The 26657-nt window shown below is 55.3% G+C and overlaps 1 protein-coding gene across 2 annotated transcripts; it reads left to right on the top strand.

Moving 5' to 3' along the window:
• Positions 1-26657, top strand: CYTH3 (cytohesin 3). Of its 2 annotated transcripts, XM_047712781.1 has the most exons (13): positions 1-76; positions 1699-1763; positions 2269-2335; positions 11099-11217; positions 16994-17074; positions 17445-17557; positions 17642-17790; positions 17912-18023; positions 23014-23090; positions 23201-23272; positions 23348-23502; positions 23787-23879; positions 24809-26657. In XM_047712781.1, exons 2-12 carry the CDS (start codon positions 1726-1728, stop codon positions 23857-23859), a joined length of 1056 nt encoding a protein of 351 aa, XP_047568737.1. In that variant the 5' UTR covers positions 1-76; positions 1699-1725; the 3' UTR covers positions 23860-23879; positions 24809-26657. The 2 variants fall into 2 exon arrangements, with proteins under 2 accessions (XP_047568737.1, XP_047568738.1); XM_047712782.1 differs by lacking the exons at positions 1-76; positions 1699-1763; positions 2269-2335; ... (3 more) ...; positions 17642-17790; positions 17912-18023 and adding an exon at positions 19857-20508 and having other exon boundaries at positions 23787-26657.

The following is a 26657-nucleotide window of genomic DNA, read 5'->3' as shown; positions in this document are numbered from 1 at the left end:
AGACCTCTCCTTAGAAGAGAGAGAAGAACTCTTAGACATTCGTCGAAGAAAAAAAGAACTTATTGATGACATTGAGGTAAACAAACAAACCGAAAACTCCCCTTAGTTTTAGGTTTTAGGTAAAATCAGGTAGCTTCATGAAAAGGAGAAGACTAGGCATCTCCTATGTCTGTGCGCTAACTCTGTGCGCTAACGCATGAAGGGAGCGAGAGGGTTTCCCCACGTTGGTAAAGCAGATGGGCCTCGCCGGGCAGTGTGGCCTTGGGTGCACGTCGAGAGGCCATGGAGCTGGAGCCTGTGGTAAGCGATGCATGACTCCAGGGTCACAAAGGGCACGTGTAGACAACGTCTGCAGTCCCCAAACATGTGTTCTCTCAGGTTGAATCAGTCCCCATTCGTTTGCCAAAATCCCAGGCACTAGAGCCTGCCGTTGCACTTCTGGCACGCGGATAGGCCCTGAATGAACTTACAGACTTGTCTTGGGGTCTGGCCAGGCCCCTGCGCACCCACGGGCTGGTGGGAGCAGGATGATGGGACATGGGCAAATGCCATGCTTGCCAGTGTCTGTGTCCTTGGAGCTGTGGTGGCAGGGCCTCCCCAGAGAAGCAGCGGTGCCACACCACCCCTCAGGGTCACAGTGTCTGCGACCATGGCAGGAGGGACTCAAGAGACTAGGCCTGCTTGCACGTGGGGCTTCTGTGGGCACGTGAGTCGGGTGTGTGGCTCCCCCTCGGGAAGCGCCCTCAGCTTCGTCAGGCCAGAGCGAATGAGGCCCCGCAGCCACATGCTGCTGGAGCAAGCCTCGTCCCTCCTCAGCCCGCATCTGAGGTCTCAGCTTCCTTGGCGAACCAAATAAGTGTCCCAAGTACACATTTCCTTGTGTTTGAAAGATAATTTGTGGGACTTTGTCTTGTAAGGTTACCCTTCATTTGTGTAAAAATCACTGTTCCCCAGAATGGGCGTTTTGCTTAAAGAGTAAGGATGTATTTTAAGGCTCATGGTCCTAGTTGGACATTAGCAAGAAGAGCACCTGTGGAGGCCCAGGTCACCCTAGTGACTGCGTCTTTGAGTTGAGAACACTGAGGCCCAGAGGGGTTAAGAGGGTTGCCGAAGGTCTCTCACATAGTGAGTGGTGGATCCACGTGGGGGGACGTGGGAGCCTGTCCCTTTTAGTATCCTCGGCAGGTCCAAGCGCCCCCAGTGAGTTCGGGGCATTCTGCTGGGGGCCTCCTGGGCTCTGTCCATGGTGCTCAGTCTTGGGCACAGACTGGTGGCTTGGGACCTGACACTGGTCTCAGCACCTTGGCCCTGGTCTTTCCCCAGAGGAGAGGGAGACCATGGCTGTGAAGAAGGCGGGGGTTAGGGGGGTGGCCGGGGCTGGGAGAGGAGGGACTGAACAGCCGAAGTGAGCTAGCTGAGGGCTCCCTGCTTCCCTTTGCGGTTGTGTTTTACACAGTCTAGAACCTGCCCCGGTGACCCGTCCGAGCTTGTTCTGGTGACAGGCGGACAGATGAGAATTGTGCTTTCTCCCGAGTTGGGGCCACTCCGACCGGATGGAAAGTACTGGTGTTTCTGCCCCCGGGACATCCACGTGAGGCGTCAGGGAAAGCTCGTGTCTGGGAGACTGAACTTTCTCTGAGTCTCGCAGGGGGGCGGTAGAGAGCCCCTCCGCAAATGTCGGTTTGCTTTTTTTGGCAGAGGCTGAAATATGAAATCGCTGAAGTGATGACTGAGATTGACAATCTGACTTCAGTGGAGGAGAGGTAAACAGTCGGCGCCACACCGCTGAGCTACTAACCTCTTCTCTCCCCGCTTCAGCTGCCGGTTGACCACAGCGGGGGCAGGATGGTCGGGATCGCGAAGTGGGGCGGCCGTTGGGGGGCTGCTGGTGCCTCGGCTCTCCACCCCTCACCCTTCCTGCTCTCTGCGGAGGAGTCGGGTGCTGCCCCGGGGTCCGTGGGTCTCCTCTCCCTTCCCTGGAAGCACAGGCCCCTCCGAGAGCCTGGGAAGAAGCGCCTCTCTGTACAGCAGGGGACGGTGCTCTCCTTAAATCGCTCTTTGTCATTGTCAGCTTTTTCTGAAGGCAGGAATCAAGCGTAGGGAAGAGCCTGGCAGCCACGCGTGCCGCCTCTGCGGTGGGGGGTGGAGGGGTGGGGGAGCCCGGGTGGTCTTCTGCACTGAGGGGCTGGCCAGGGAGGCAGCATGCCCTCCTGCCCTCAGTGCAAATGTTTGTTCGCTAACGATTTCTTAACTGTTTGAAATGTGTAGCAAAACTACCCAGAGGAACAAGCAGATAGCTATGGGGAGGAAGAAATTCAACATGGATCCCAAAAAGGTAAGTGGACCTGCCAGTGTTCCGGCCTGTGAGAGGTTGCGTGAGTCACTGGTTTGATCGGCTCTCACTCTGGACAGAGGTGGTCACGCTCCCTCGTGGATACTGAGAGTGGGAGCTAAACTGGTGTCTTGTAGGGGCTGTCGGCGAGTGGGGTGAAGCACAGGCATCCGTCGCCCTCGTCCTTGGACCCGAAGGCCATTCTTTGGGTGTGATGTTCCGGGTGAGGCCAGGCCGCGGCAGCAGCGGGCGTGGGGAGGCCCTCGGTGGGGCCAGGCTGAGCTGCGTGTCCTCCCGCTGCAGTGCGGCCCTGGGGACTGGCAGGCAGGGCTGTACCCTGTGTGTCTGCTCGGGGGTTAAGTGGTCCAAGTCCGGGGACTTTGCTCCTTCCAATTCACCTTCGAGAGCAGATGTCCGCGTGAAGGGCCAGGGAGCTCTCCTGATTGAAGCCAGCACCAGGTCTTCCCTTGAGTTGGGTTTTCTAGCAAAATGCCCGAAAATAATGAAACCTGCAACACATAGGGGCGTGTCTTTGAGGTTGAAGCAGAAGACTCAGCAGAGCCTGTAAACGCTTTCTGGAATGCTGGGCTCGGCCGCGGGACCATTTGGTTCTGAGACAGAAGAGTGGAGCCGGGCCAGCCACCAGGGCTCGTGTCCCGGAGAGGAGCACCATGTCCCCGAGCAGCTGACTTCATTCCGCCATGATCTGGAGGTGGCAGTCACATCACACACCTTCCTTGGCATTTTACTTATTTATTTTTGGCATTGAGCCTCTGTGCTAATTAAGATTTGTTCGTTCAGCAAATGTCGATTGCAAGGACTGCACTGCGCAAGGTGTGAGGTCTGCACACTTGCATTTCCAGGTGCAAGTGCGGTTGCAAATGGTATGTAAAGAAATGGCTTGCCAGCGTGCCTGCTCCTAGGCCTCATCGCGACGGAGGCCGGGCTTTGTTCAGCTGGTGTCCTCCCGGCTCTGCGCAGTTTCCCGTCTCTTCCTGACTCTGCGTAGGGGCATCCGCAGCCCCAGATTGGAATGCGGCGCGCTCCAGAAGGATCTGTGCATTTGGTAATGATGAGGTTTGGAGTGAGAACATTTTGTTGTTGTTTTTCCTTTCTGGAGGAGCTGAGTTGACAGAGTTGGCTTAATCAGCAGATCGGATAGGCACTGGCGGCGTCTCAAGAAGCGCTTCGTGGGGTGGGGGTGGGGGGACTACTGTTTTGAAAACCGGACCTTCAGTTATATGGTGCAGTGCAGGATAGCACCTTGGGAGCATCCAAGGCCTCCTCACGCAGTGTGCAGACACACTGGTGTTTCAGGGATGCTCCCCTCCGCCCGGTGCCAGCCTGTCCTCTGGTTCTGCACTCACCGGGTGTCTGCCGTGCAGTGCAGTCGGCAGGGCCGCTTCACGCTTCTTGAGAACTTGCCATGTGTCAGCAAGCGCTGACGAAGGCCTGGAATCGGCACACCTGACCTAACTGAGTGGGCTCCGTTTCCATGCCTGGGGCACAGAGCCTCTCAGACGTGCCCAGTGTCCTGAGCGAGGAATCCGCCTCAGACTCGGGCCTGTGACCACCGCACTTCGCTGGGCTCCTGTGGGGCCCTGGGGCTGATTTGGCAGCACCCCCAGGAGTCCAGCCCCCAGGAGTCCAGCCCTGCGGGATCTCTCCACCACAGCAGCTGAGTTACCTGCCTTGCCTGGGCTGTGGCCGGCTGCTCCGCGGGCTTTGTTCTGCCTGTATACCCCTCCACCTGAGAGGTTTTTAAGATATTGATTATTGGTTCTACCCAACACTTTATTGGTAATTATTTACAAATTTAGCCTGCACATGGCCCTTTGCTGGGGAAAAATAATGAGAATTCCCTCGTCTTCTAGATGATGATGACACTTTGGCCGCTGTAACAAAATACCATAGACTGGTGGCTTAAGCACTAGACATTGACTTTTCGATCGTTCTGGAGGCTGGAAGTCCAAGCTCAGGCTGCCAGCATGGCTGGGTCCTGGGGAGCGCTCTCTTTCCAACTTACGGCCTCCTCCTCACAGAGTCCCCAACTGGCAGAGAAGAGGCAGGAGAGCGCCCCCTGGTGTCTCTTTTTAAAAGGGCCCTGGTTCCATGAGATCGCGGCCCCGCCCAAATGGCCCCGTCTGACCCTAACTGCCTCCCAGGGCCCAGCTTCTAACACCGTCACACTGGGGGTTAGAGCTTCAAGATAGAGATCTTTGGGAGACACATTCAGTCCAAAACAGCACGGGGCGTTCTCACGTGCGGTGTGAAACGGGCTCGCATCAGAGACTTTCAGGCCAGCAGGAAATATTTGAAGTCACAGAGTGGTGACATTCTGGGCGGGAGCTTCTGTTTCTGTAGGTACATGAGATACACAGGCAGCACTTGGGGGTATAAATGAGGAAGAGGAAAGGTTGATTCAGGGAAGCTGGAAACATCCTACAGCCTCTCTCTTTCATTCCCAGTTTCCTAGAAATGCCTTAAATATACGAATTTGTAACAAGCAGGACTTCACCCAGTTGACTAGAAATTGAGGGAACCCTGGAAGAGAAAAGATGAATGGTGGCCCAAAGGACACTCAGGAAAGATTTACTCTGGAAGGGACAGCCACGTCAGGGGCTCCGCTCCCTCGGGCAGCACGTGTGGGGCGTGGGACCGCAGAGGGGACATCCAGACTGTTTACCCTTGGCTGAGCTTGTGCCGAGCAGCTGTGTGTGCCCCCAGGTGGGAGACGCAGGTGTCTCTTCTCTGCTGGCCTCACTGAGGAGGAGGAAGAGAAACACCCGCTCCCAGAGACCGGCTTCTGAGCACCCCAGCTGGCCGCACCACCTGCTCCAGAAGCAAATGGGGTTCAGTTGGGCTACCAGAGAATCGGAAATACAAAGGTAATCACCCATCCAGGAATCACCAAATGTTTGAGCTGCTTGACCCTGTGAAAGAGACATGAAATGCCACAGAGCTAACACAGGAGGAATCATTGAAGGTATGTTTTGTATATTATAAAGCTCATCAGAGATGATGGGGTGGAGGCTTATCCTTGGTGCAGGGAAGGGGAGTTGTGGAAAAGACCCTCGGAAGCGAAGAGCCAGCTCCCTGTGAAAACCCACCGCACCAGCCTGGGATGGGCACACAGGGCAGGCTCTCCTGTTCTCCGTTGCTCTGCGGAGAACCATGAGACGGCGCACGGCAGGTCTGGCCACTGAGTTCATCGAACAAAAGCCCAGGAAGAGCGAATAGAAGACAGAGTGGAGGGTGAAATCCTGGAGTATTTCAGAGCTAGATGAAGACAAAATCCTCAAAATCAAAGGGTTCACCAAATGCCAACCAGGATAAAATTTTCAGACACTGATCCATAGAAATATCCAGGAAAATACCAGAAAACTTACGGATAAAGAGAAATTCACTGACTTTCCAGGGAGGAAAGAGAGATTACCTAAGAAGAAACCAGGATCACAACAGGAACACTGGATCAAAGACAAAGGGAACTGTTTTCCAAGGTCTCAGGAAACGTGATTTAAAACCTAGAGTTCTGGAGGGGCGCCTGGGTGGCTCAGTTGGTTAAGCAACTGCCTTCGGCTCAGGTCATGATCCCGGAGTCCTGGGATCGAGTCCCACATCGGGCTCCCAGCTCCATGGGGAGTCTGCTTCTCCCTCTGACTTCCCCTCTCATGCTCTCTCTCTGTCTCTCAAATAAATAAATTAAAAAAAAAAACAACCTAGAGTTCTGGAGAGGCTGGTGTAGATGTGCAAAAAACCAAATAAAATAATAAAAGCCAGCATTCTGAATCACAGCTGTCACCCGTGTGAGGAGGCAAGTGAGGACATTACAGATGTGCAGGGACTCACAGAAGGAGCTGCTGACAGGTTCCCTGAGCTCTAGAAATCGTGTTTGGAGCAGGGCATCTGTAAACAGGACAGGAATCCAGGATGTGGGATTAAACCACTGGAACGACGGTCAAGTCTAAAGGAGAGCTTGATTGTTGAAAGAATGTTTTAGAAATTAAAGTCCCAGAGGTGCCTGGGTGGCTCAGTCAGTTAAGCATCTGCCTTCGGCTCCCATCATGATCCTGAAGTGCCAAGATCAAGTCCGGCATCAGGCTCCCTGCGGAGCGTCTCCCTCTGGCCCTCCCCCTTCTTGTGTTGTCATTCTCTCTCAAATAAATAAATAAGATCTTTAAAAAAAATTAAAGTCCCAGATTACCTCAGTGCAGTTGACCCTGGAGCAGCGCTGGGTTTGAGCTGGAAGAGTCCACTTACCCATGGAATTTTTTTTTTTTTTCAGTACATACAGTACAGCACTGGAAATGTATTTTCTCTTCCTTAAATTTTCTTAGTAACGTTTTCTTTTCTCCAGCTGACTGTTGTAAGAATGTTACTGTAATATTGTGATACTATTATAAGAATACAGTATATAACATATGAAATGTGTTAATTGACTGCTCACGTAATGTGTCAGACTTCCGGTCAGTAGTGGGCTATTAGGTTTTGGGGGAGTCAAAAGTTAAATGCAGATTTTCGACGGGGGGCGGGTATGAGGACCTGTACCCCCATACCCCCTGCGTTGTTCAAGGGTCAGCTGTTTGTACGTAGCAAGGGATAAGGGAAGCAGGTAAAGGTTGGCTAAGGTTTTGTAGATATTCTTGGAAGAGTGTAACTTTAAATATTAAAATTTTATTTATTTTTTTAAAGACTTATTTATTTGTCAGAGAGAAAGTGAGCACAAGCAAGGGAACGATAAGCAGAGGGAGAAGCAGGCTCCCAGCTGAGCAGGGAGCTCAATGCAGGGCTCAGCCCCAGGACTCCGGGATCATGACCTGAGCCGAAGGCAGAGGCTTAACTGACCGAGCCGCCCAGGCGCCCCTAAGTGTTAAAATTTCATGAGCAACCACTAAAAATAGGGATAAGATAGGATTTCTAAATTACTAGGAAAAATTGCATAAAGAAAACTTAATTCGACAGAAGGCTGAAAAGACATGAGAAATACCTAGCATATGTGAAGGCTCGGAAAAGGAGTGGCGACAAACCGGTAATCGCCGTCAACTTGATTGGGCTCAGTTACCTTTTTTTTTTTTTTTTAAGATTTTATTTATTTATCTGACAGACAGAGATCACAGGCAGGCAGAGAGAGGAAGGGAAGCAGGCTCCCTGCTGAGCAGAGAGCCCGATGCGGGGCTCGATCCCAGGACCCTGGGATCATGACCTGAGCCGAAGGCAGAGGCTTTTTAACCCACTGAGCCACCCAGGCACCCCGGGCTCAGTTACCTTTTCAAAGCACCTTCATGTTAGGTTGAGAAAGCAGCGGTGAAATGTGGTTGTCTTCTGACTGAGACACACACACGGAACAGCCACGGAGCTTGAGAACAAGGAAGTAGGAAAAGATATACGAGGTGTAATGGGTTGAATGGTGCCCCCCTCCAGTAGATTCTACGTTTGCTTTTCTAAATGATATATTTTCAAAAGACTTTATTTATTTGAGAGAGTGAGCACAAGCAGGGAGAGCGGCAGAGGGAGAGGGAGAAGCAGACTCTGCCGAGCAGGGAGCCCGATGCAGGACTCGATCCAGGAGCCCGAGATCATGACCTGAGCCAAGGCAGATGCTTAACCGACTGAGCCACCCAGGCGCCCCCTCCAAGCGATATTTTAAAACGTGGACATTGTCTAATGATACTGGAACATTTCCTTTGTTTAATTAGCATTTAGCTAGCGTACTCGGGTCCCTGGGCTGCTGTAGTAAATGACCACACTCAGTGGCCTGAAACAACAGAGGTGTGTTGTCTCACAGGCCCCGGGGCCGGAAGCTCTGGCGGAGTGTGCTCCGGGCCTTCCTCCCAGCTGGCCATAGCCGCTGGCCATCCCTGGTGTTCCCCGGCCTGTGGACCCACCGTTCTGCTCGCAGCCTGTGCGTCACATGGATGGGGACGCACATCAGCGGCTTCCATGTCCTCCTCTGCTTCTGCCTCTTTGTCTTTCCTTCCCGACACAGTCCCATTCTCCTTCGTAACTGCTCTCTTTGACTCTGGCTTCTGGCTCCGTGTTCTCTTCCAGTCCCTGGCCTGGGCTCCCCCCACCGTGTTTTCTGGTACCTGTCGGAAAGGAAGCTGGAGCTTGACTTAGGGCTCCTCTGGCTGCATTCTGTAACCTTGAAGCACGGAAGAGGTGACCTTGGGCTAGGCCTACTTGGTCTTCTCAAATCCTGGTTTCTCAGGCTGTTGCATAACTTCCCCGGGGAGCTCCCGAGTGTTTGAATTTTAGAGCAGGTCGTGAGCAGCTCGGGAGAGCCTCATCCCCAGGCTCGTTCAGTTCCGGGCTGGACCTAGGCTGTCGGAGTGCCTGGGACCTTGTGACTGTGGAAATTGCCAGGCCTTGGGACTCTGGGGACCGCTGGGGAGGCTGGAAAGAGCACAGGGCAGGATGGATGCAAGCCTCTGTCAAAGCCCCCTACGCTGCCCCCCCCCCCCCCCGACCGTACACAGCAAAGTCCCATCAGCAGGCAGGAGGAGGCACCGGGGACTTGACCGCGGGACAGCCTGCTGCTGGGGTTCTCCACTGCTCGGCATTCCCCCGCCCCCTGCCGGCCAGTATGAGCCTAGGTGGGCGTGAAGGAACAGGCCGGGGAGATCACCCCAGTTGTCAGCCAGCCACCCATCCCCCAGGGAGCACCTGCTTCCACTGGGCCCTTGGCCCCAGGACCTTGGGCTGCTTTGGATGCTCTCTCTCCTGTCCTTTGCAGTTTGGTGGGGAGGGGTGGACAGCAGGGTCTACCGGTTCCACCTGCAACCGTTCTGTGAGTCCTTGGGATTCGGAGTCGAGAGAGGCAGACCAGGGCTGCTTTGGCCTCTGATCTCTTGGCCAGGGATGTTAGGTGAGACTGTAACTGTCTGCCCCCTGCCCAGAGCTCCCCTCCCGCACAGAGCCCTGCCTCACTCACCCTGAGAGCTGGGTGCCCACAGCACCTTGTTTCTGGGGCCTTGCTGGACAGGCGTGTCCTTGGGGTCGGAGTGCTTCCTTACAGTGCGTGCATGTCCTCTCACGAACAAGACGATCCCCGGGAGGCCCGGACTCACGTGCGCTCCCACCAGAAATAGAGAGTTAATTTAGGATCATCAGACATACTGATTTTTTTGGTAAACTTTTTGAAGAACAGCATATGGTGCGCAAACTTTGAATGCACAGCCTGACGAATTTTTACACATTAAAGTCCTTGCGTAACCCAGAGCAAGATGCGGTGTCGGCATCAGGAGTGTCTTTCTGGTGTCTCCACCTGGCGAACAGGTTCCACGCTGTCAGCATAGAGCAGTGTGGAATTGAGGTGCATTCCGTGCGGTCCTTCACGCCATGTCACGTCTGTCGGACGCGTCGATGTGCTGGTGCATTTATCCTCTCTCGTTGCTGCGTCGTGTTCCCTCGAGTGGAATCTGCTGGAATAGATTTCTCTCTTTTGTTGGTCAGATGTTGTTGGGTTGTTTTCCTGTTTGGGGAAATTCTAAATAAGGCTGCTGTGGACATTCACGTGTTTGAAAAAAAATAGCAAGGACTCTCGGAGGGACCCTGTGGTGTGAGGGAGCCCAGGTCCTGGGCACAGAGCGTGGTGGCTGGACAGTCTTCTCCGGAATTGGTAGAAACAGAGGCAGATGGAGGGCGGAACCCCCTTCCAGCTTTGCAGCCTGTGTTCGGAAGCCAGCTCACAGGCTGGGTCAGAGGTCCACGGTCGCCCTTCTTAGGGCTTCTCAGGAGAGGAGCACAGCTGATTCCGGCCAGGGAGGCGCCTCTGCAGCCTTTCATTTCGAAGTTGTCACCTGAGCCCTTGAGGGCCTTCGTGGGTGTGGATTTGCACGGCTTCAGCTCCGTGGCACAGACCCGTTACCATGCTCAGCCACAGCCCACAGATCTCATCAGTGCCGCTTCACAACGGACTATCTCCTCACACAGCAGACGTGGCCACAGGGTGTCCAGTGGCTCCCACGTGACAGGACCCTCCTCCCCTGTGCCCCCCCAGCCCTGTGTTCATCCGGGCCTTTCCCTCATCGACTGGCCGTGAGGGTTCCGGTCGTCATGTCTGCATTCCAGGCAGGAAGGAGGGAGAGGGAGCTGCTCACGAGTCCCTTTTGATCAAGAAAGTAATAGCTTCCCCGGGTCCTCTGTCCGGACTTCTTTCCGACCAGGAACATGATTATTTAGCAAGGAATGGCAAGGAAAAAGGGGAGTTTGGGAAGGGCGTGGTTGGCCAACCATATACAACATGTTCCTCTCACACACAAAGCAGATCATTCTCCCGAACTTGGGAAATCCGATATCATGAGTACCTCTGCCTTTATAATCTCTAATATCTTCTTTGTGATTTTTTTTTATAAGATTTTATTTGACAGATGCAGCAAGAGAGAGGGAACACAAGCAGGGGGAGGGGCAGAGGGAGAAGCAGGCTTCCTGCCAAGTAGGGAGCCCAGTGCAGGGCTCGATACCAAGACCCTGGGATCATTCCCTGAACTGAAGGCAGACGCTTAACAACTGAGCCACCCAGGCACCCCCTTTTGATGCTTTGTTCCGTAACCCCTTTGTCTTTTAGCCCATTGAATTGCCAGGAAGGAGTGAATGTGCTTTTCTCTGATGGACAAAATGTAGTCTGGGGTGTGAGAATGAGATTGTCCTGGTATTTTTGCCGTGTCCCAGCCAGTGAGATCATTACTCTAGATGTACTTGTGTCTTTGAAAGATGAGTCTGGGCGACCCTCCTAACCAGAGCTTCCTTTCTTATGTCCCTCTTCAGGGAATTCAGTTTCTAATAGAAAATGACCTGCTGCAGAACTCCCCAGAAGACGTAGCCCAGTTCCTGTATAAAGGAGAAGGCCTAAATAAGACCGTCATTGGGGACTATCTGGGAGAAAGGTAAGTTGAAGGAGAACCAGCAGCCCAACCAGTGCCCGCCCTCCACGTCAGGGTCTGTCAGTTACCTGTGGGCATTGGGGCGCACGTGCTGCTCCCCACTACTGCACTGGCCCAGTGCCGTCACAGCCTCTCCCTGCCTTTGTGGGGAGAGAGGTACGGGTGCTCTGGGGCCAGGCGGGGGCTGTGATCTCTGGAAGCCCTTACTCAGGGAACCATGGCAGCACTGAAACTGGGCTGCCCCTTCTCTATACCTCAGAAAGCGTCTTTTTTTTTTTTTTTTTTAAAGATTATTTGAGAGAGAGCATGAACATGTGTGTGTGAGCATGTGTGGGGGGCAGGGGGGGCAGAGGAAGTGAGACTCCCAAGCAGACTCCACCGAGCACAGAGCCTGACGCAGGGCTCGATCCCATGACTCCGTGATCATGACCTGAGCTGAAATTGAGTTGGATGCTCAACTAACTGAGCCCCCCCAGACACCCCCTCAGAAAGCATCTTAATCTTCTTTTATGATTTGCTCAGAAATAGACCAGATCTCTCTCATCTTAATCTTTTATGATTTGCTCAGAAATAGACCAGATTTGCTCAGAAATAGACCAGGGGTTTTCTTCCCCCTGTTGCTTGGGGTAGGAGTGAAGGTGTGAAGCTATTAATTTTTTAAATGGAGAGCTGCTGGTTGGGTTTATAGCCCCGGCCTTCTTTAATTAAGGGTCCATTGGCTGTGTGTAGCAGAGGTGGGGCGGGCATCTAAGGCAGCGCATCCCTGAGTCAAAAACCAAACAAAAGTGTTTTTAAACAGGAGCCCAAAAGTTGCTTACCTAGAGTGGTTTCTGTTTCTAGCTTTTTATTAAAAATAGTTGATCAAGGTGGAAAGCAGAACACTTCCTATCTCATTCTGCGTGGCCAGTAGTACTAGGGACCAAAACCAGAAATAGCACAAAAAAAAAACAAAAAAACAAAATGAAAGCCCTACAGAGCAGTATCTCTTATGACTACTGAAGCAAAACCCGTCCACTAACTCTCAGTAAATCTAGCAGTACAGACAAGTGGTTATACACCAATACGTTCATCGCATGCATGCCTTCGTTACCCCAGGAATGCAAGGTTGATTCAGCATACGCAAGTCAAGGTAATATTACAGGATCAGTAGACTAGAGAGCAAACCCACATGACCATCGCAATAGATGCTGGAGAGGCTTTTGGCAACATTCACTGCTTTAAGACAAAGGTGTTCAACAAACCAGGAAAAGAAGGGAACTTCCTCAGTATGATGCAGGCCCCTGTGAAACCCACAGGCTGACTTCATGCTTTCTCCTAAGAATGAGAACAAGATATGGTTGACTGCCCTTGCCACTTCTCTTCAATGTGGTACTGGCAATTCTAGTTAAGCAAGAAAATGAAATTAAAAGCATCTGGTTTGGAAAGGAAGAAATAAAACGTTGTTTACAGAAGACAGAACTGTGTCTGTAGAAAATCCTGAGGAATCATTAAAAGCATTAGAACTAAGAAACAAGTTTAGTAAGGCTGCAGGATACAAGATCAATATGTAAAATCCAGTTATAGTTCTAAATGGTAGCAATGAGCAAGCCTGGAAAAGATATTAAGAAAAACGGCTCCATTTTATAATAGCATTTTATAATAGCATTAAGAGAAATAAAATACTTGGGAATAAATTTAACAAAAGAGGTACAAAATATTTAGTCTAGAAAAAATATTTAGTACTAGAAAACTTTAAAAAAAAATGAAGACCTACGTAAATAGAAAGATATCCCATGTTCATGGATTGGAAATTTGAGCTAGAGATTTTACTCATTTCCTATTAAAATCCCAGCTAACTTCTTTGTAGAAGTTGACTTACTCATCTAAAATTAATGTAGAACCTCATGGAATTGCCACAACCTTGGAAAAGAAGAACAAAGTTGCAGAACTTAACATTTTCTGATTATAAGACAGACTAAAGCTACGGTAATGAAGATGGTGTGGTACTGGTATAAGGATACACTCCTAGGTCATGGAATAGAATTGAGAATTTAGAAATAAACCCTTAAATTTTTTTGTCACGTGATTTTTGACAAGGGTGTCAGGACAGTTCCATGGTGGAAAGAACAGTGTTTCAGCGAATGGTCTGGGACACCTGGATATCCACATGCAGAAGAGTACCATTGGACCGTTCAGGTTATGCAAAAATTAAACTGAATCAAAGAACTACATGTGAGAAGGAAAACGATAAAACACTTAGAAGAAAACATAGGGGTAGGTCTTTGTGACCTTGGATTAGGCACGAGTTTCTTTTTTTTTTTTTTTTTTTTAAAAGATTTTATTTATTTATTTGACAGAGATCACAATTAGGCAGAGAGGCAGGCAGAGAGAGAGAGAGAGAGAGAGAGGAGGAAGCAGGCTCCCTGCTGAGCAGAGAGCCCGATATGGGGCTCGATCCTAGGACCCCGGGATCACGACCTAAGCTGAAGGCAGAGGCTTTAACCCACTGAGCCACCCAGGTGCCCCTAGGCACGAGTTTCTTAGATGTGACACCAAAAACATAAATAGCAAAAGAAAAATGGGGGTAAATGGGACATCATCAAAATTGAAAATTTTTGTGTTGGAAAGGACATCATCGAGAAGGTGGAGAGGCAACCTACAGAATAGGAGAAATTTTTATAAGCCACGTATAAATCTGATAAGGACTTCTTTTTTTTAAAAGATTTTATTTATGTATTTATTTGAGAGAGAAAGAGAGCATGAAAGGGGAGAGGTCAGAGGAAGAAGCAGACTCCCCACTGAGCAGGGAGCCCGAGGTGGGACTTGATCCCAGGACTTCAGGATCATGACCTGGGCCAAAGGCAGTTGCTTAACCAACTGAGCCACCCAGGCGCCCCCTGATAAGGACTTCTATCTAGAATACATGAAGAACTCCTATGACTCAATAATATGGCAGCTTAATTATAAAATGAGCAAAGCATCTGAATGGACATGTCTCCAAAGAAGATACGTGACTACGTGATAAGGCCAGTCAGCACATGGCGGCATGTTCAGCATCCTCAGCCCCATCAGGGAGCTACCACTTCCCACCCACGAGGATGTCTGTAATAATAAGACACGCACCGCCTAGGATGTGGGAAAACCTGAGCCCTCACACGCTGCTGGTCCCATTCCCAGGGCCATGGGAAGCGGTTGGCGGTTCTTCAAAATACTCCCGTCTCCGTGTGACCTGCTCGTTCTGCTCCCAGGTGTTCAACCAAGAGAAGCAGAAACGTCCATCTGCCCAAACACGCACGAGTGCTTGTGGCTGTGTGGCTCTTGGTCAGCAGAAGCAGGAAGCGGTTCCGATGTCCATGAGCTCGGGTGTCCCTCGGCTGGTGGGTGGACGAGATGTGGCTCATCCGGGTGGTGGGCTGCTGCTGGGCAGCAGGGAGAGCAGCAGGGAGAGCAGCAGAGTGCGGGTGCTTGCTGCTGCGGGCCTGCGATTCCCTTTATGCAGAGCGCTCGGGGCAGGCGAACTTAGGGAGGGAGACAGCAGACTCGTGTTCGCCTGGGCCTGGCAGATGGGGCGATGGGCTTTTCTTTTAGGGGCAGCGAAACTGTTCAGAAATCGATCGTGGTGACAGTCGCACAGATCTGTAAATATATTAAAAGCCATTGAATGGTACGCTTGAAATAGGACAGTTGTATGGAATGTGGATTATGTTTGAACAAAGCTAAAAAAAAAAAAGAAAGAAAGAAAGAAAGAAAGAAAACCCACAAGAAACCCTGAGCAGCGGCCCAGGGCTGCAGCACCTACTCGTCTGTGCCACGAGGGCCAGCGTCTGAGGTCGCCATCACTGTGGCAGGTGCCTGAGACGAACGAGGACGGTTGTGGGATACGCTGGCTGGTGGCTCCTGCTGTTGGCGGGTAGTGCGTGCCTGCAGGTTTTGAGTTCCAGAAAATGCCAAGTTCTGAATCTGTGCCAGGCTCTATTTTAGGCACATGGGTTGTGTTGTTTTTTGGGAAAAAAAAAAAAAAGACGGACTCATCCACTTGTGAGCAATCTTCTGCTAGGACGATACAGGTGAAAAACACTTCTCCCGTCTGCTAGAAGGTGGTGGGGCCAAGGAGGAGCAGAAGCACCTAAGGGCATCGGGTGGGCTGCGGTTGGCAGTTAGGCCGGCTGGTCAGGCTTGTCCTGTTGAGAAGGTGACGTTTGTGCCAGGCCGTGAAGGGGACGGGGGGGTGTACTGCAGGCAGGTGTTGGGGGAGAGCAGGACAGGCAGAGGGTCAGCGTTCGGGGCCGTGTGGCTAGAGCAGAGGGAGAGGGAGGGTGGCAGAGGTTCTCAGGGTGATGACGGCCCCCTCTGCCCCTTGCTTGGGGTGGGGGGAGGTTCCCAGTCCAGGAAGGACGTGGTCTGATTCACAGCTCAAAGCTGTGGGGAATTAGGGGGGTGCATCCCGGTGTGTAGGTTCAGAGAAGGGCCCGGCAGGCAGGAACCCCAGAGTGGGAGGCTCGCAGGTACTGTTCGCTTCGCGGGGAGTGTGGCAATAAAGGACCCATGGACTGAGGACCGAGCCTCAGAGGCCACCCTCGAGGGAGGACCTGCTACAGCAAGAGTGGGGGCGCAGCCGCCCCTCAGATCACTTGGCCTCCCAGGTCCCGCCTTGGGGTCTTCACACCAGCCTGTGCACCTGAGCCCAAGGGGGGGCCAGCTCCTCCCCCAGGGACGTGCGGTCCCCCAGCTCTGTACCCCGCACTCAGCAGCGCTGGAGCTGGGACGGTGGGCACTCGCCTTCAACACCGACCCCCATGGCTCTGACTTGGTGGGCGCTGCCCTGCGTGGGCGCTCAGCCCAGTGGGGGCCCGCTCCCCGGTCTTCGCTGCTGCCTGCCTATGATGGGCAGGTGCTCGCTGCCCCCGGGGCCGGTCCCCCCCAGCAACCCCAAGGCCTCAGACAGCCGCTTGCCCCAGAGAAAGGAGGGGAACGTTGCCGCATGTGCTGTGCCGGGGCCCCTTCCTGAGGCCGTGGTCATCCTTGCAGCCCCACGGGCAGCTGGTCGGCGTCCCTTTGCAGGTGCCCCTGGGCCATGGCCATTTCTCACGGTTGACAGTGGTGGGCATGTGCCTGTGGGGCAGCAGCACCCTTGCCTTCAGCAAGGTCTGGTCTGCTCTGTGGTCCAGGGAAGACCGAGGGACCGCCGTTGCCTAGGGGAAGGGGAACTTTTGCGTCCTGGCCCGTACCTGTGGTGACAGCAGCGTTTCGCTGTCTCGGGCTGTCCTTACTGTCCCTTGTGGCCAGGACCTGGGGAAAGAGCATGGAGTGAAACCCCAGTGAAGCATGTTGTCCTCTTTCACGTGATGTAGAAGTCGAGGCCTTTGATGGTCTTCTCCTGTGTAGTTTGGTTTTAAAACTCTTGTGCGCTGCCGGGTTCTGCCCAGCACTGGGCTCCCGAGTCCCGCCTGCGAAGGGGGAGCGCTGTCAGTGGCCGCTGGTTGGGAGAGTGGAGGGAGAGCGTGCGCCCGGCGCTCAGGACCCTGTGGGACTGCGTGGCTCGTGCCCAGCCATGGTGGCCATCTGGAAGCTTCCGATGGCCCCTGTACCCTGATGGGCACCAACCGTGAAGTAAATTCCTAACATCCTACCGAGTCTCCTTTGTCCTAAGCCTGAAAACGAGCGTGCAGCGCAGTAGATCTTAATTTCTAGTTGTGCAAGACGAGAAACCAGACCCTTGGTCTACGTAGTAAAGGTATTTCTTTTGAAATGACGGCTGTTCTGCGCAGTGGCCTTGGACCGCACTTGCTTTCTTTTCCAGGGATGACTTTAATATTAAAGTTCTTCAAGCATTTGTCGAACTCCATGAGTTTGCTGATCTGAACCTCGTGCAAGCCTTAAGGTAAGTGTCGGAGCCCGGGCTGGCCACGGGAAGTGTGGGAGCAGGAGACAGGCCCTTCCCCCTCTGGGGTCCCCGGGCCGCCATCCCCTGGAGCTGCAGACAGGCCCAGAGAGGCGTTCGTGGACCGTGGGGCATATGTTGTTTCCCACCCAGGACTTGGCCCTTGGGTCTGGGCTGTCCTCCCGCTTCCGAGGCTGAGCCCCTCTCCCCTGCCTCTGGCCGCAGACGCCCCGGCGTGGGCCAGTGGACATGGGCACAGCCCACAGGCAGAGTCTGTCCCTGAGTCCCTGCCTTGTCCGGGGAAAGCCCGGTGTCCCCGCGCCCCGGGCCCCAGGGCCGCCCTCGCCCCCCGGTGCTCGTCTCTCCACAGGCAGTTCTTATGGAGCTTCCGGCTCCCCGGGGAGGCGCAGAAGATCGACCGCATGATGGAGGCGTTCGCGTCCCGCTACTGCCTGTGCAACCCCGGCGTCTTCCAGTCCACAGGTGGGAGAGGGCGGGGTGCTGAGAGCCTCTGCGCAGGCTGGCGGGCGGGTGGCTGACGGCCCCACACCCGCTGGCCTCCCGCAGACACCTGCTACGTGCTGTCCTTCGCCATCATCATGCTCAACACCAGCCTCCACAACCACAACGTGCGGGACAAGCCCACGGCCGAGCGCTTCGTCACCATGAACCGCGGCATCAACGAGGGGGGGGACCTCCCGGAAGAACTGCTGCGGGTGAGCCTCCCGGCCTTGGGGCCCGCCAGGCAGCTGCGGGGGCCCTCGGGGACGCGGAGCGGACGGGCCCTGTGGCCCCCGGCCGGGTCCCTGAGCACGCTGTCGCCTGTGCTGCTCGCAGAACCTGTATGAGAGCATCAAGAACGAGCCGTTCAAGATCCCCGAGGACGACGGCAACGACCTGACGCACACGTTCTTCAACCCCGACCGCGAGGGCTGGCTCCTGAAGCTGGGTGAGTGGCGGCCAGCGGGCGGGCCCCGCGCTCGGAGCCCCCAGCCCTCGGCAGCCAAGGCCCCCGACCAGAGGCAGAACCGCTAGAAGCGAAGGCCGTTGGGCCGCGTCTGCCCGCGGTAGCCGGCCGCACGCCCCCGACTTGATGGCTGCTGCTTTGAGCCCTGCCCTGTGCAAGCGAGGCCGTCCCGTCCGTGTCCACCGCAGAGAAGGACGCCCGGGCTGCACGAGCGTCCCAGAAAACTGCTCAGTTAGCGTCCTGATAGACCCAAGGCAGTTTTCTGTACCGGAGGCAGGTGCATTTACTGCGAGAACCTGCGTGCCTTTCTCTTGGTTTGGTGTGGCTGATTTTTGATGAGTGGTTTAAATGTGCCTTCTTGTTGTTTTCCTTCTGCCTGTGGCTCCCACCTTTCTGTTCTGTGACGGGCTGTCCCTGCTTGTTCTGCGTTAGGAGGTACGTACCCAGTGGCTTCCTGCCTCTCCCCCAGCTGCTCGTTCCTCTCTCGGTTTCTCTCCCCCGTTGGTCTGTGTGAAGCTCTGATTTGTGGCTGCCATTCATCCGACCCATGTGGCTTTGGACTTGCCGGGTTAGCTTCATGTAGGGCACAGTGAACGGGACACCCGCTCCCGCGGGGCCGGGCGAGGCGTGGCCGGGACGCCAGCCTCTCTGAGCCCAGAGCGCATGGGAATGCCATGTGGGAACGAGCTTGCCCTCCGTGTCCTCGGGCCCGAGCAGCCTTGGGACTGCTGGTCGCCTGCTCCATCCCCGTACATCACCGGTTGCCTCTCATACTAACCCAACAGCGCATGTCTGCTCCCCCGGACGGAGCGCGGGAACGTTCAGCGGGCTTCCTAACCACGGACAAGTGGAGTAGCGTTGGTATTTTTTGGGCAATTACAAGAATTGATAGGGTGTTTTTTTTTGTTTTGTTGTTTTTTTTTGTCTTATTGTGATCTGGGGGGCGGGGGATTTCTGCATTCCTGGGACATGAGAGCCTGTGAAATGGGACCATGTGTTCCAACCAGGTGTGGTCACTGTAGAACACACTGTAAGACACCGGGCCTGAGTGAGTCCCTACGGCTCTGTGTTCTTAATCAGGGGGAAGGTAAGAGGCAGGTGTGAAGACGTGTGCCAGGACTCAGCCGTTCTGATTTGGGGTCTTCCTCTGTTTTTTTTCTGGCTTAGCTGAGGTTTGGGAATGTTTTAGATCTTTGTCTAGAAACCCAGAGCCATAGCCGTGGAATTGGAGATGCATCTCTCAGGTCATCTCAGACCTGTGGCCCTGGGGTCAGGGCAGAGGGTGGACGTGTCTGACACTCCAGAAGCAGTACCTGGGCCCCTCCTGTCCTTGCATTGCCAAGGAGGGCACCTCGTGTGACAATGACTGTGTAGGCCTGCCTGTCAGCCGGTGTGGCCTTGGCTCCAGCTGGAGACACACCTTTTTTTTTTTTTTTTTTAAAGATTTTATTTAGTTATTTGACAGAGATCACAAGTAGACGGAGAGGCAGGCAGAGAGAGAGGAAGGGAAGCAGGTTCCCCGCTGAGCAGAGAGCCCGATGCAGGGCTCGATCCCAGGACCCTGAAACCATGACCCGAGCCGAAGGCAGAGGCTTAACCCACTGAGCCACCCAGGCGCCGACACACCTGCTTCTAAAGCGGGAATGAGATGAGGGAGACAAATGCCGAGTGGGCCTTGTGTTCCTCCACATGTAAGCCGTGCCCAGAGCACCCCGAGGAGTTACAGAGCTGGTGGGGTGCTGAGTGGGTGCCTGAGGGCCCCCAGCAGTCAGTCATGGCCTCAGCACAGTGGGCGGCCCAGGGTCAGCTCCTTCCATGCTCCGCTGCCACATGTACGGGTGTGAGAGGGCAAGTCGCCGTGCTGGCATTCCTGGTAGCTGTCACAAAGCTAGTGGTGATGGTGCCATTCAGACCTTGGGCCCACCAGCCAGCCAGGTGACTGCCCAGGCCGCCTCCGTACCTTCTCTGCACACAGCTGTGGCCATCCAGAGAGTGGGTTTCCAGCAGGCAGGTCCGCTCTCCACAGCTGCGGGCCTGGACACAGTCCTGCCCACAGGCAGCCTCCCAGGAGTCTTGACGCTGGCCTGGCCCCTAGGGACAGCTGGTTGGCGTCGGGCTCCGAGGGCCAAGAAGGCAGTAAATCTACTGGAAGCTGAAGCTAGAGATGTGTTAGCTTGGCCTGGGTTAGCTCCGGGCCCTTCTCTAGCACAGGGCAGACACAGGCCTGCACACGGAAGTGCTTGGCCAGGGGCCTACAACACAAGCGTAGGAGATGACGTGTGTTTTGCGCATGCACTTAAACAACGGAGGTCACCATGTGACCTTGCTTCCTCATGTTTCATCGTAAACTTAGTCTCGGGCCAGGTGGTGCTTCCAGAAGGCCTGGGTGCTTTGCGAGAGCACAGGAGTGTTCTGTTGCTTCGGGATCATCAAGAAGTGCCTTACAGCTGTTGCGCTTTGAGAGTGGGTCAGTTGTGCTAAGAACAGGCAGGCCCGTGGGTCAGAGTCGAGCTGTCCTGCAGGAGGAGGAGGGTGTCGCAGGGTGTGCGGGCACGGTGTGCCTGGGAGCAGCCATGGAACTAGCAGCAGGTTCAGAGTGGAGAAGCCAGGCTGCTTTCCACAGGCGTGAGTGCTGTGTGTGTGTGTGTCCGTATCTGTCCGTGTGTCCCTCCCTGGCTCATGAGGCTCAGCCAGGAGCCTGTGTAGGCAGAGCCCATCTGTTCCCCTGCAGCGAGACCTGTGGTGGCTCCAACACCAAAGGTGGGACCCCTGCTCCCCCCTTCTCCCCTGCTGGGCCTGGCCCCAAAGCTGGAAGGGTACCTCGGGCTGGGCTGGGAGGCCTTTGGCCATGACTACCAGCCCGGGGATTAGACTCCCCAAGATGCGCCACTGAACTCAGGAGCCCCCAGGGGCTAAACGCTGTGAAGCCTTCCTGGCTAACCCGCTTCTGGTGCGGGGCGGGGGCAGGGTCGGTGATGGGGCTGCGGGTGAGCAGAGCCTAGACTGTGGCCTCGCGACCCCGTGCGGGCTGCAGCCAGTGCGCGTGTGGGCTCCCGGGACGATTCTCTGAGAACCTGCCTGCGGGGCTGAGGGGGAGGGAAGGTGCTGGCAGGAGGGTCAACGCTCAGGCAGCGTGGTGGCAAGAAGGAAGGGCCAGGGCCGTGAGGGGAGCCCTGGGAAGGCCCTGGAGGCCACTGAGGGGTTGGGTCCTCGGCTGACGGTGTGAGCCTTTGCAAGCTTCGGGCATGGAGAGCCGGGATGAACTTACCTCTTCGAGGCTTGCCTGTGGCTGCTGTTCAGAGGAGAGTCGGGGGCAGGGAGGCTGGCATGGGGGGGGTGGTTGGCGGCCCAGCCCAGCACCAGTGCATCCTGAGATAGACCTGGTGGAGGGCGGTAGAGTGAACTGGCCATGAGGATGTACCTGGAGAGAATCTGTCTGTCCCATCACTGGAGGACTTGGGGACAAGGGTCTCCTGGGTCCCCTCCCCGTGAACGTGGGCTTCACCAGGATGCTGCAGCGGAGGTCCGGGCATGAGCAGGGCTCCTGATGCTCGGCCCTGTGCCGGGTCTTCCAAGGAACCAGTGAGGCCCTGTCCAGAGGGAGCGGACAGTTCCAGCGGGGGAGGCTGCATGGGGGTGGGGAGAGATGGGGGAGGGGGGGATGCCGCTCTGGGCCCAAAGACCCTGGGGGACGGATGTGTGGTCTGCGGGCCGCAGAGAGGGCAGCAGGAATCGGGGAGGCACACGGTCAGACCCCTAGGACAGGGACCAGAAGTGAGGTGCGTGGAGCCGGGGGTGTCTGTCAGGGAGGAGGGAGACGTAGCTGGACCTTCCTTCTCCGCACAGCTGAGGCCCCCTTCTTAGTGCCCGGCGTGCCTGCACACCAGCCTCTCCAGTAGCGTTGGGCTGGCCCAAGGCCACCCGAAGGGGGTCCGATGTGTGATCAGTGAGGCAGGGGTGAGGGGTCCCAGCGGGGTCTCCTGAGGACCTGGCCGGTGGCTCCGAATCCCAGTGGTCGTAACTCTCCCCCGGAAGTGGGATGTCTTCCTTGCCTGGATTTCTGCAGACTCCTGCTGGGTGGCCCTCTTACCTCAGTCCCAGGGGGGCATGGGACGCCGGCGAGCGTGCCTTTCTGTCCCTACGTGATCCCTGCCCCCCACGTGACCCCCACGACCTATCCTCCCACACCCTGGTCCCTCCGTGTCTTAGAGCCAGGCGGGTGAGCTCCGCCCAGAATGTCACGTCGGGGAGTGACAGAGCAGGGCCAGCTGCTGCTTGTGGCCACGGATTGCTTGATTCTGTTTTTTTTTTTTTTTAAACTTCACATCAGAAGCAAAGGCGGGAAGTTGAAGCCCGTTTGTGCTGAATAGCTAAGGGTAAAAGATTTCCTTTTCTGTAGTGAAAGGAGACGCAGATGAGCTGTGTGTGTGCATGTGTGTGTTTACATGTGTGTCCCTGATCTTATTAAGAGATTAATTCAATCGAGTAATTCCCGGACCCAGGAGTGATTGATGGTGACGGATCGCAGGGCCATGCGGAGCCCTGCGGTGACAGGATTAGGTGGCGGACAGGCCGGGGATCAGCACTGACTTCATCCTGTGGTCATTTCCATGGTGGGGGGGATTAAGTCCATTCATCACAACTAACATTTCCAGAAAGGTGGAATTCAGTAGGTGGCCTAGGTGGCCATGGCGGGGGCGCCGGTGCTGGCCCGGGTGGGGGTGCATGGGGGGGCCCCCTGGTAGCACCCTACGCCTGCTCGGGGCCAGGCGCCAGGCCCCAGGGCTCGGCGGGGACTTGGCTCAGCGTGGGCAGAATGTCCCACCTTTCCACGAGGAAGGGAGCTTAAGACTGAGCTTGGCTCCCAGTGACATTTCTGAAAATAGTCATTTCTGTCGGTCCCGGCCCCCCCTTCCGGGCCGCGGGTTCCCAGCGCATGCGGGCGCGGACTCATGAGCTCTTCTGCTTCCAGGAGGGCGGGTGAAGACCTGGAAGCGCCGCTGGTTCATCCTCACCGACAACTGCCTCTACTACTTCGAGTACACGACAGTAAGGGCCACGGGGCTGTGGGGGGCGCAGGGCCCCTGGGGGTTGGCGGGGGTGGGGGGGCCGGGGACTTTGGGCCCCAGCCCGGCTGGCCGTGCACTCCTCTCTCGCAGGACAAGGAGCCCAGGGGGATCATCCCCTTGGAGAACCTGAGCATCAGGGAGGTGGAGGACCCACGCAAACCGGTAAGCTGGCCCCTTCTCTCCGCCCCTGCCCTCCGGCGGCCGCTGCGCCCGGTGACAGCCGTCTGTCTCCGCCAGAACTGTTTCGAGCTTTATAACCCGAGCCACAAGGGCCAGGTCATCAAGGCCTGCAAAACAGAGGCGGACGGCCGGGTGGTGGAGGGGAACCACGTGGTGTACCGCATCTCCGCCCCGAGCCCCGAGGAGAAGGAGGAATGGATGAAGTCCATCAGGTGCGCCCCAGCCCCGGCTCGGAGCCCTGAGGGCCCCGGGGCCTCCCTGTGCGCGCGCGTGGGAGTGGGTGCCCCTGCGGGACTGCGTGCCCCTGCGGGAGGGCACATGCATGCGAGCGCGCACACCTGCATGTGGGGGAACGCGTGCACCCGACAGCACCTGAGCGCAGGCGCACTTCTGCGTGCGGGACCCGCCCCTGGCTGCGGAGACAGGCAGGCCCTAAGCTCTCTGCTTGGGGGCAATGCAGGTGCCGCCGGACCTCAGCCTTCTCCTCTCTCCGCAGAGCGAGCATCAGTAGGGATCCTTTCTATGACATGCTGGCCACGAGGAAGAGGAGGATTGCCAATAAGAAATAGATCTCTCCCGGCCTCAACAGGTGACAGTAGAAACCAAAACCCCACAGCAGAAAGTGACTGGGAGCCTCCCCGACACCCCGGGTCCCGCCTCGCTCTCCCGCCGCCTCCCCGAAGGAGGCAGTGCCTGCCCCGCCCTGGCCGCTTGGCGCCTTTGGGGGGTGGTCGCCGAGGCTCCGCCGCTGGTGTCCCAATGCCCTCTTCCCGGCTCGGGCCCGGCTGCACCTGCTGCCGTGGCCAAGGGGACCTCGGGCTCGTCATGCCACACGTGCTCACCAGGGGCTGCGTTCACCGTCCTAGAAACCGCTGTTTTCTATCAGAATGAGGAAGGAAAAGCTACCACTTTTTTATTCAGAGTTTTTTCTCATATATAGGATTATAGCTTTTATATGCCTTTTTATATTCTGAAATTATAATGAAAGATACTTTCTAACAGTAGTATTTTTAGAATGGCAGCTATAAATAACTCCCGGACACAAGTCTCTACTGTGCACTGAAGAAAAATTCTGTCTACAAGACACGCGCAGCACCAAATGGGGGCCGTGGGCGGCGCCAGTGGCAGGGGGTGCGGGTGTGCCGCAGAGTCCCCTGCTTCCCTGGGCAGGGCCGGGCTCCATGTGGCCAGGTCCCCTAGGGCTCCTCTTCAGCTCAGATAACTTTCTAAAAAGGCAGATTGTTAAAATACAAGCAACAGTTCTGGGTGTTTCTCTTGTACCTGTGGTCCTGGCACCGTCTGGGTGTGGAGCCCCATGAAACGGCTGCTGTTGGCCTGTGCGGACCCCAAGCGGCAGTTCCATGTGGTTCAGCGGAACCAGGCTTCCGACCAGTCCTCGCTCTTTCAAACCTGTTGGAAAACTAGTGTTTCTTTTGCTGACCTGATGGTAGTTGGACCCAATCTCTTGACGTAACGCATAGACCAGTAACTAGAACAAATCTCGTTCCATGTTTTCAGAGACTTACTCTCTCGCCGTGAGCAGGGAGCGCGCGCGCTGTGGGATGGAGGCGCCGGGCACTTAGGGTTTCCTGTAAATAGTGTAAAGCCCCGGATACGTGCAGGTGGTGGACCCTGAGACGATCCCCCACCGGGCGGCTGTCAGGTTGCTGTTGATCTAATAGTAGGTGCTCAGGACGTCTGCCGGAGGGAGGATGGCTCTCAGGGCAGCACAGGGCTGCCGCGGGCCGAGGCTGGGGTGCTGTGTGCTGGGTCGTTGCTGCTGGTTCTTCAGGATGGGCCCCGGGAACAGAGGCTGCCGGGACGGACCCCCTCTCCCACACTGCGTGGGCGCGCCCTGCCTCTGCGGCCTTTGTCGGTCATGGACTGCCCCCTGCAAGAGGAAAGTCCCAGAAAGCAGGCTTCAGAGCGTCGGCACCTGTGTGAAGATGTTGAGTACAAGTGACTGACAGTTCCTGTGAGTTGCCTTGGTGCTGGAACTGACCGGCTGCGGGCCCCTGGCCTCAGCACCGCTGACCTTGACGTAGCTTTAAGTCACGCTAGATGCAAAGGGGTCTGAGCCCAGGGCTCTCTACCTTGCATCAAACTGAGTTTTTGTTTCATTCCCGAGCTTTTAGGCTTTGTTACTGTACTGATACCTCAAAATCAAAACTTTAAGTTTTTGAGAAAGGCAAGTCGGCATTTGCCAAATGCCCGGCTGGTATATATGCAACTCTGGCCTTCAGTCTTCCACGAGCAGAGGGCGCCCAGAGTCCGCAGCCCAGCACTGCGCCCGAGCACCCCCGCAGCACCCGCCACGTCCGTGTCGCACACGGGGGGACCTTCTCTCTCCTTTGTCTGCCCCAGGTAGGCCCCTGGGGAGACGGGGCTTTTGGTCGTTGGGGTTTGGCCTCAGTGGGGTCGGGAGAAGCGAGCTTAGGGCAGGCCCCGCAGGAGTGGTTTCTGTGGGCGAAGGCGCCTCCCGTGCTGGCTATTTCCCTGGAGCGAGGCAGAGGCCGCGGTGCTTAGACTCTGTAACCTGCTGTCCGTGTTCTGTGAGATCCTCTAATTCCAGGTTTTGTTGTGACAGTATTAACACGACGGGCGCACGCGCTGTCCGTCACCCCCGCTCCACCTCAGGCCGGCCTGTCCGGGAGGCCCAGCCCCAGCAGGGGCTGTGAGGCCTGGCCCCCCCGCCTGGACCTCAACACGGCCATGTTCCTCCTCCCCCGACCCCCCGCCGCCCCATCTGCACTCAGTGTTTGAATTTAGTCCCAACTCTGGCCAAAGACAAGCTTTCCTCCGGAGGCCAACGGCAGGAGGCAACGGGAGGGCTGCATTGGGCGGGCGGCCCCGGCCCTGCCAGCCTCACTTAACACTTGAGGTTTAATTGGACGACCCTGGACCCAGGCAGGCAACAGTGTCTTCAGGATCACGGAGCAACTTTCAACAGCTTAATGTGGTACCAAACTGAATCAAGATAGGAGCTATTTATAGATGAAGCAGCATTTAATGCTTCATATAAAGCAATGCATATTTTTAAAAGTTAAAATGCATATTATCTACATAGATGTGCTTTGCTGAGAAGTTAGGTCTGTTGTAGACCCGAAACCACACGTGTGATTTCACATTTTCTTATTTTTTTCTTAGACATTTCTATTTACAGCAAATATAGTTAATATGTAAATAATGTACAAAGAGATTTCTGGAGTGTTTGTTATTCACTGTATATACTCCCATGAGCTGCATGAAGAAATACCCTATTATCTATTGATATTTTGTTAAAATGAATAGCAAAATTGGAAGGTGTATGGCCATCAAATTGCAAATAACTGTGTTCACAAAATAAAAAAATGCATTGTTCAAAGAA

Source organism: Lutra lutra, chromosome 18 (genome assembly GCF_902655055.1).
Source record: "Lutra lutra chromosome 18, mLutLut1.2, whole genome shotgun sequence".
Lineage (NCBI taxonomy): Eukaryota > Metazoa > Chordata > Mammalia > Carnivora > Mustelidae > Lutra > Lutra lutra.
Note: the sequence above shows the minus strand (reverse complement) of the source record. Positions and strands in the feature narration are given on the sequence as shown.

Coding starts and splice junctions, on each gene's coding strand:
- CYTH3 (XM_047712781.1), top strand. CDS start 1,726: ATGACTGAGATTGACAATCTGACTTCAGTGGAGGAGAG. Junction 11,218..16,993: donor GGGGACTATCTGGGAGAAAG/GTAAGTTGAAGG, acceptor TTTCTTTTCCAG/GGATGACTTTAATATTAAAG. Junction 23,091..23,200: donor ACTACTTCGAGTACACGACA/GTAAGGGCCACG, acceptor CCTCTCTCGCAG/GACAAGGAGCCCAGGGGGAT.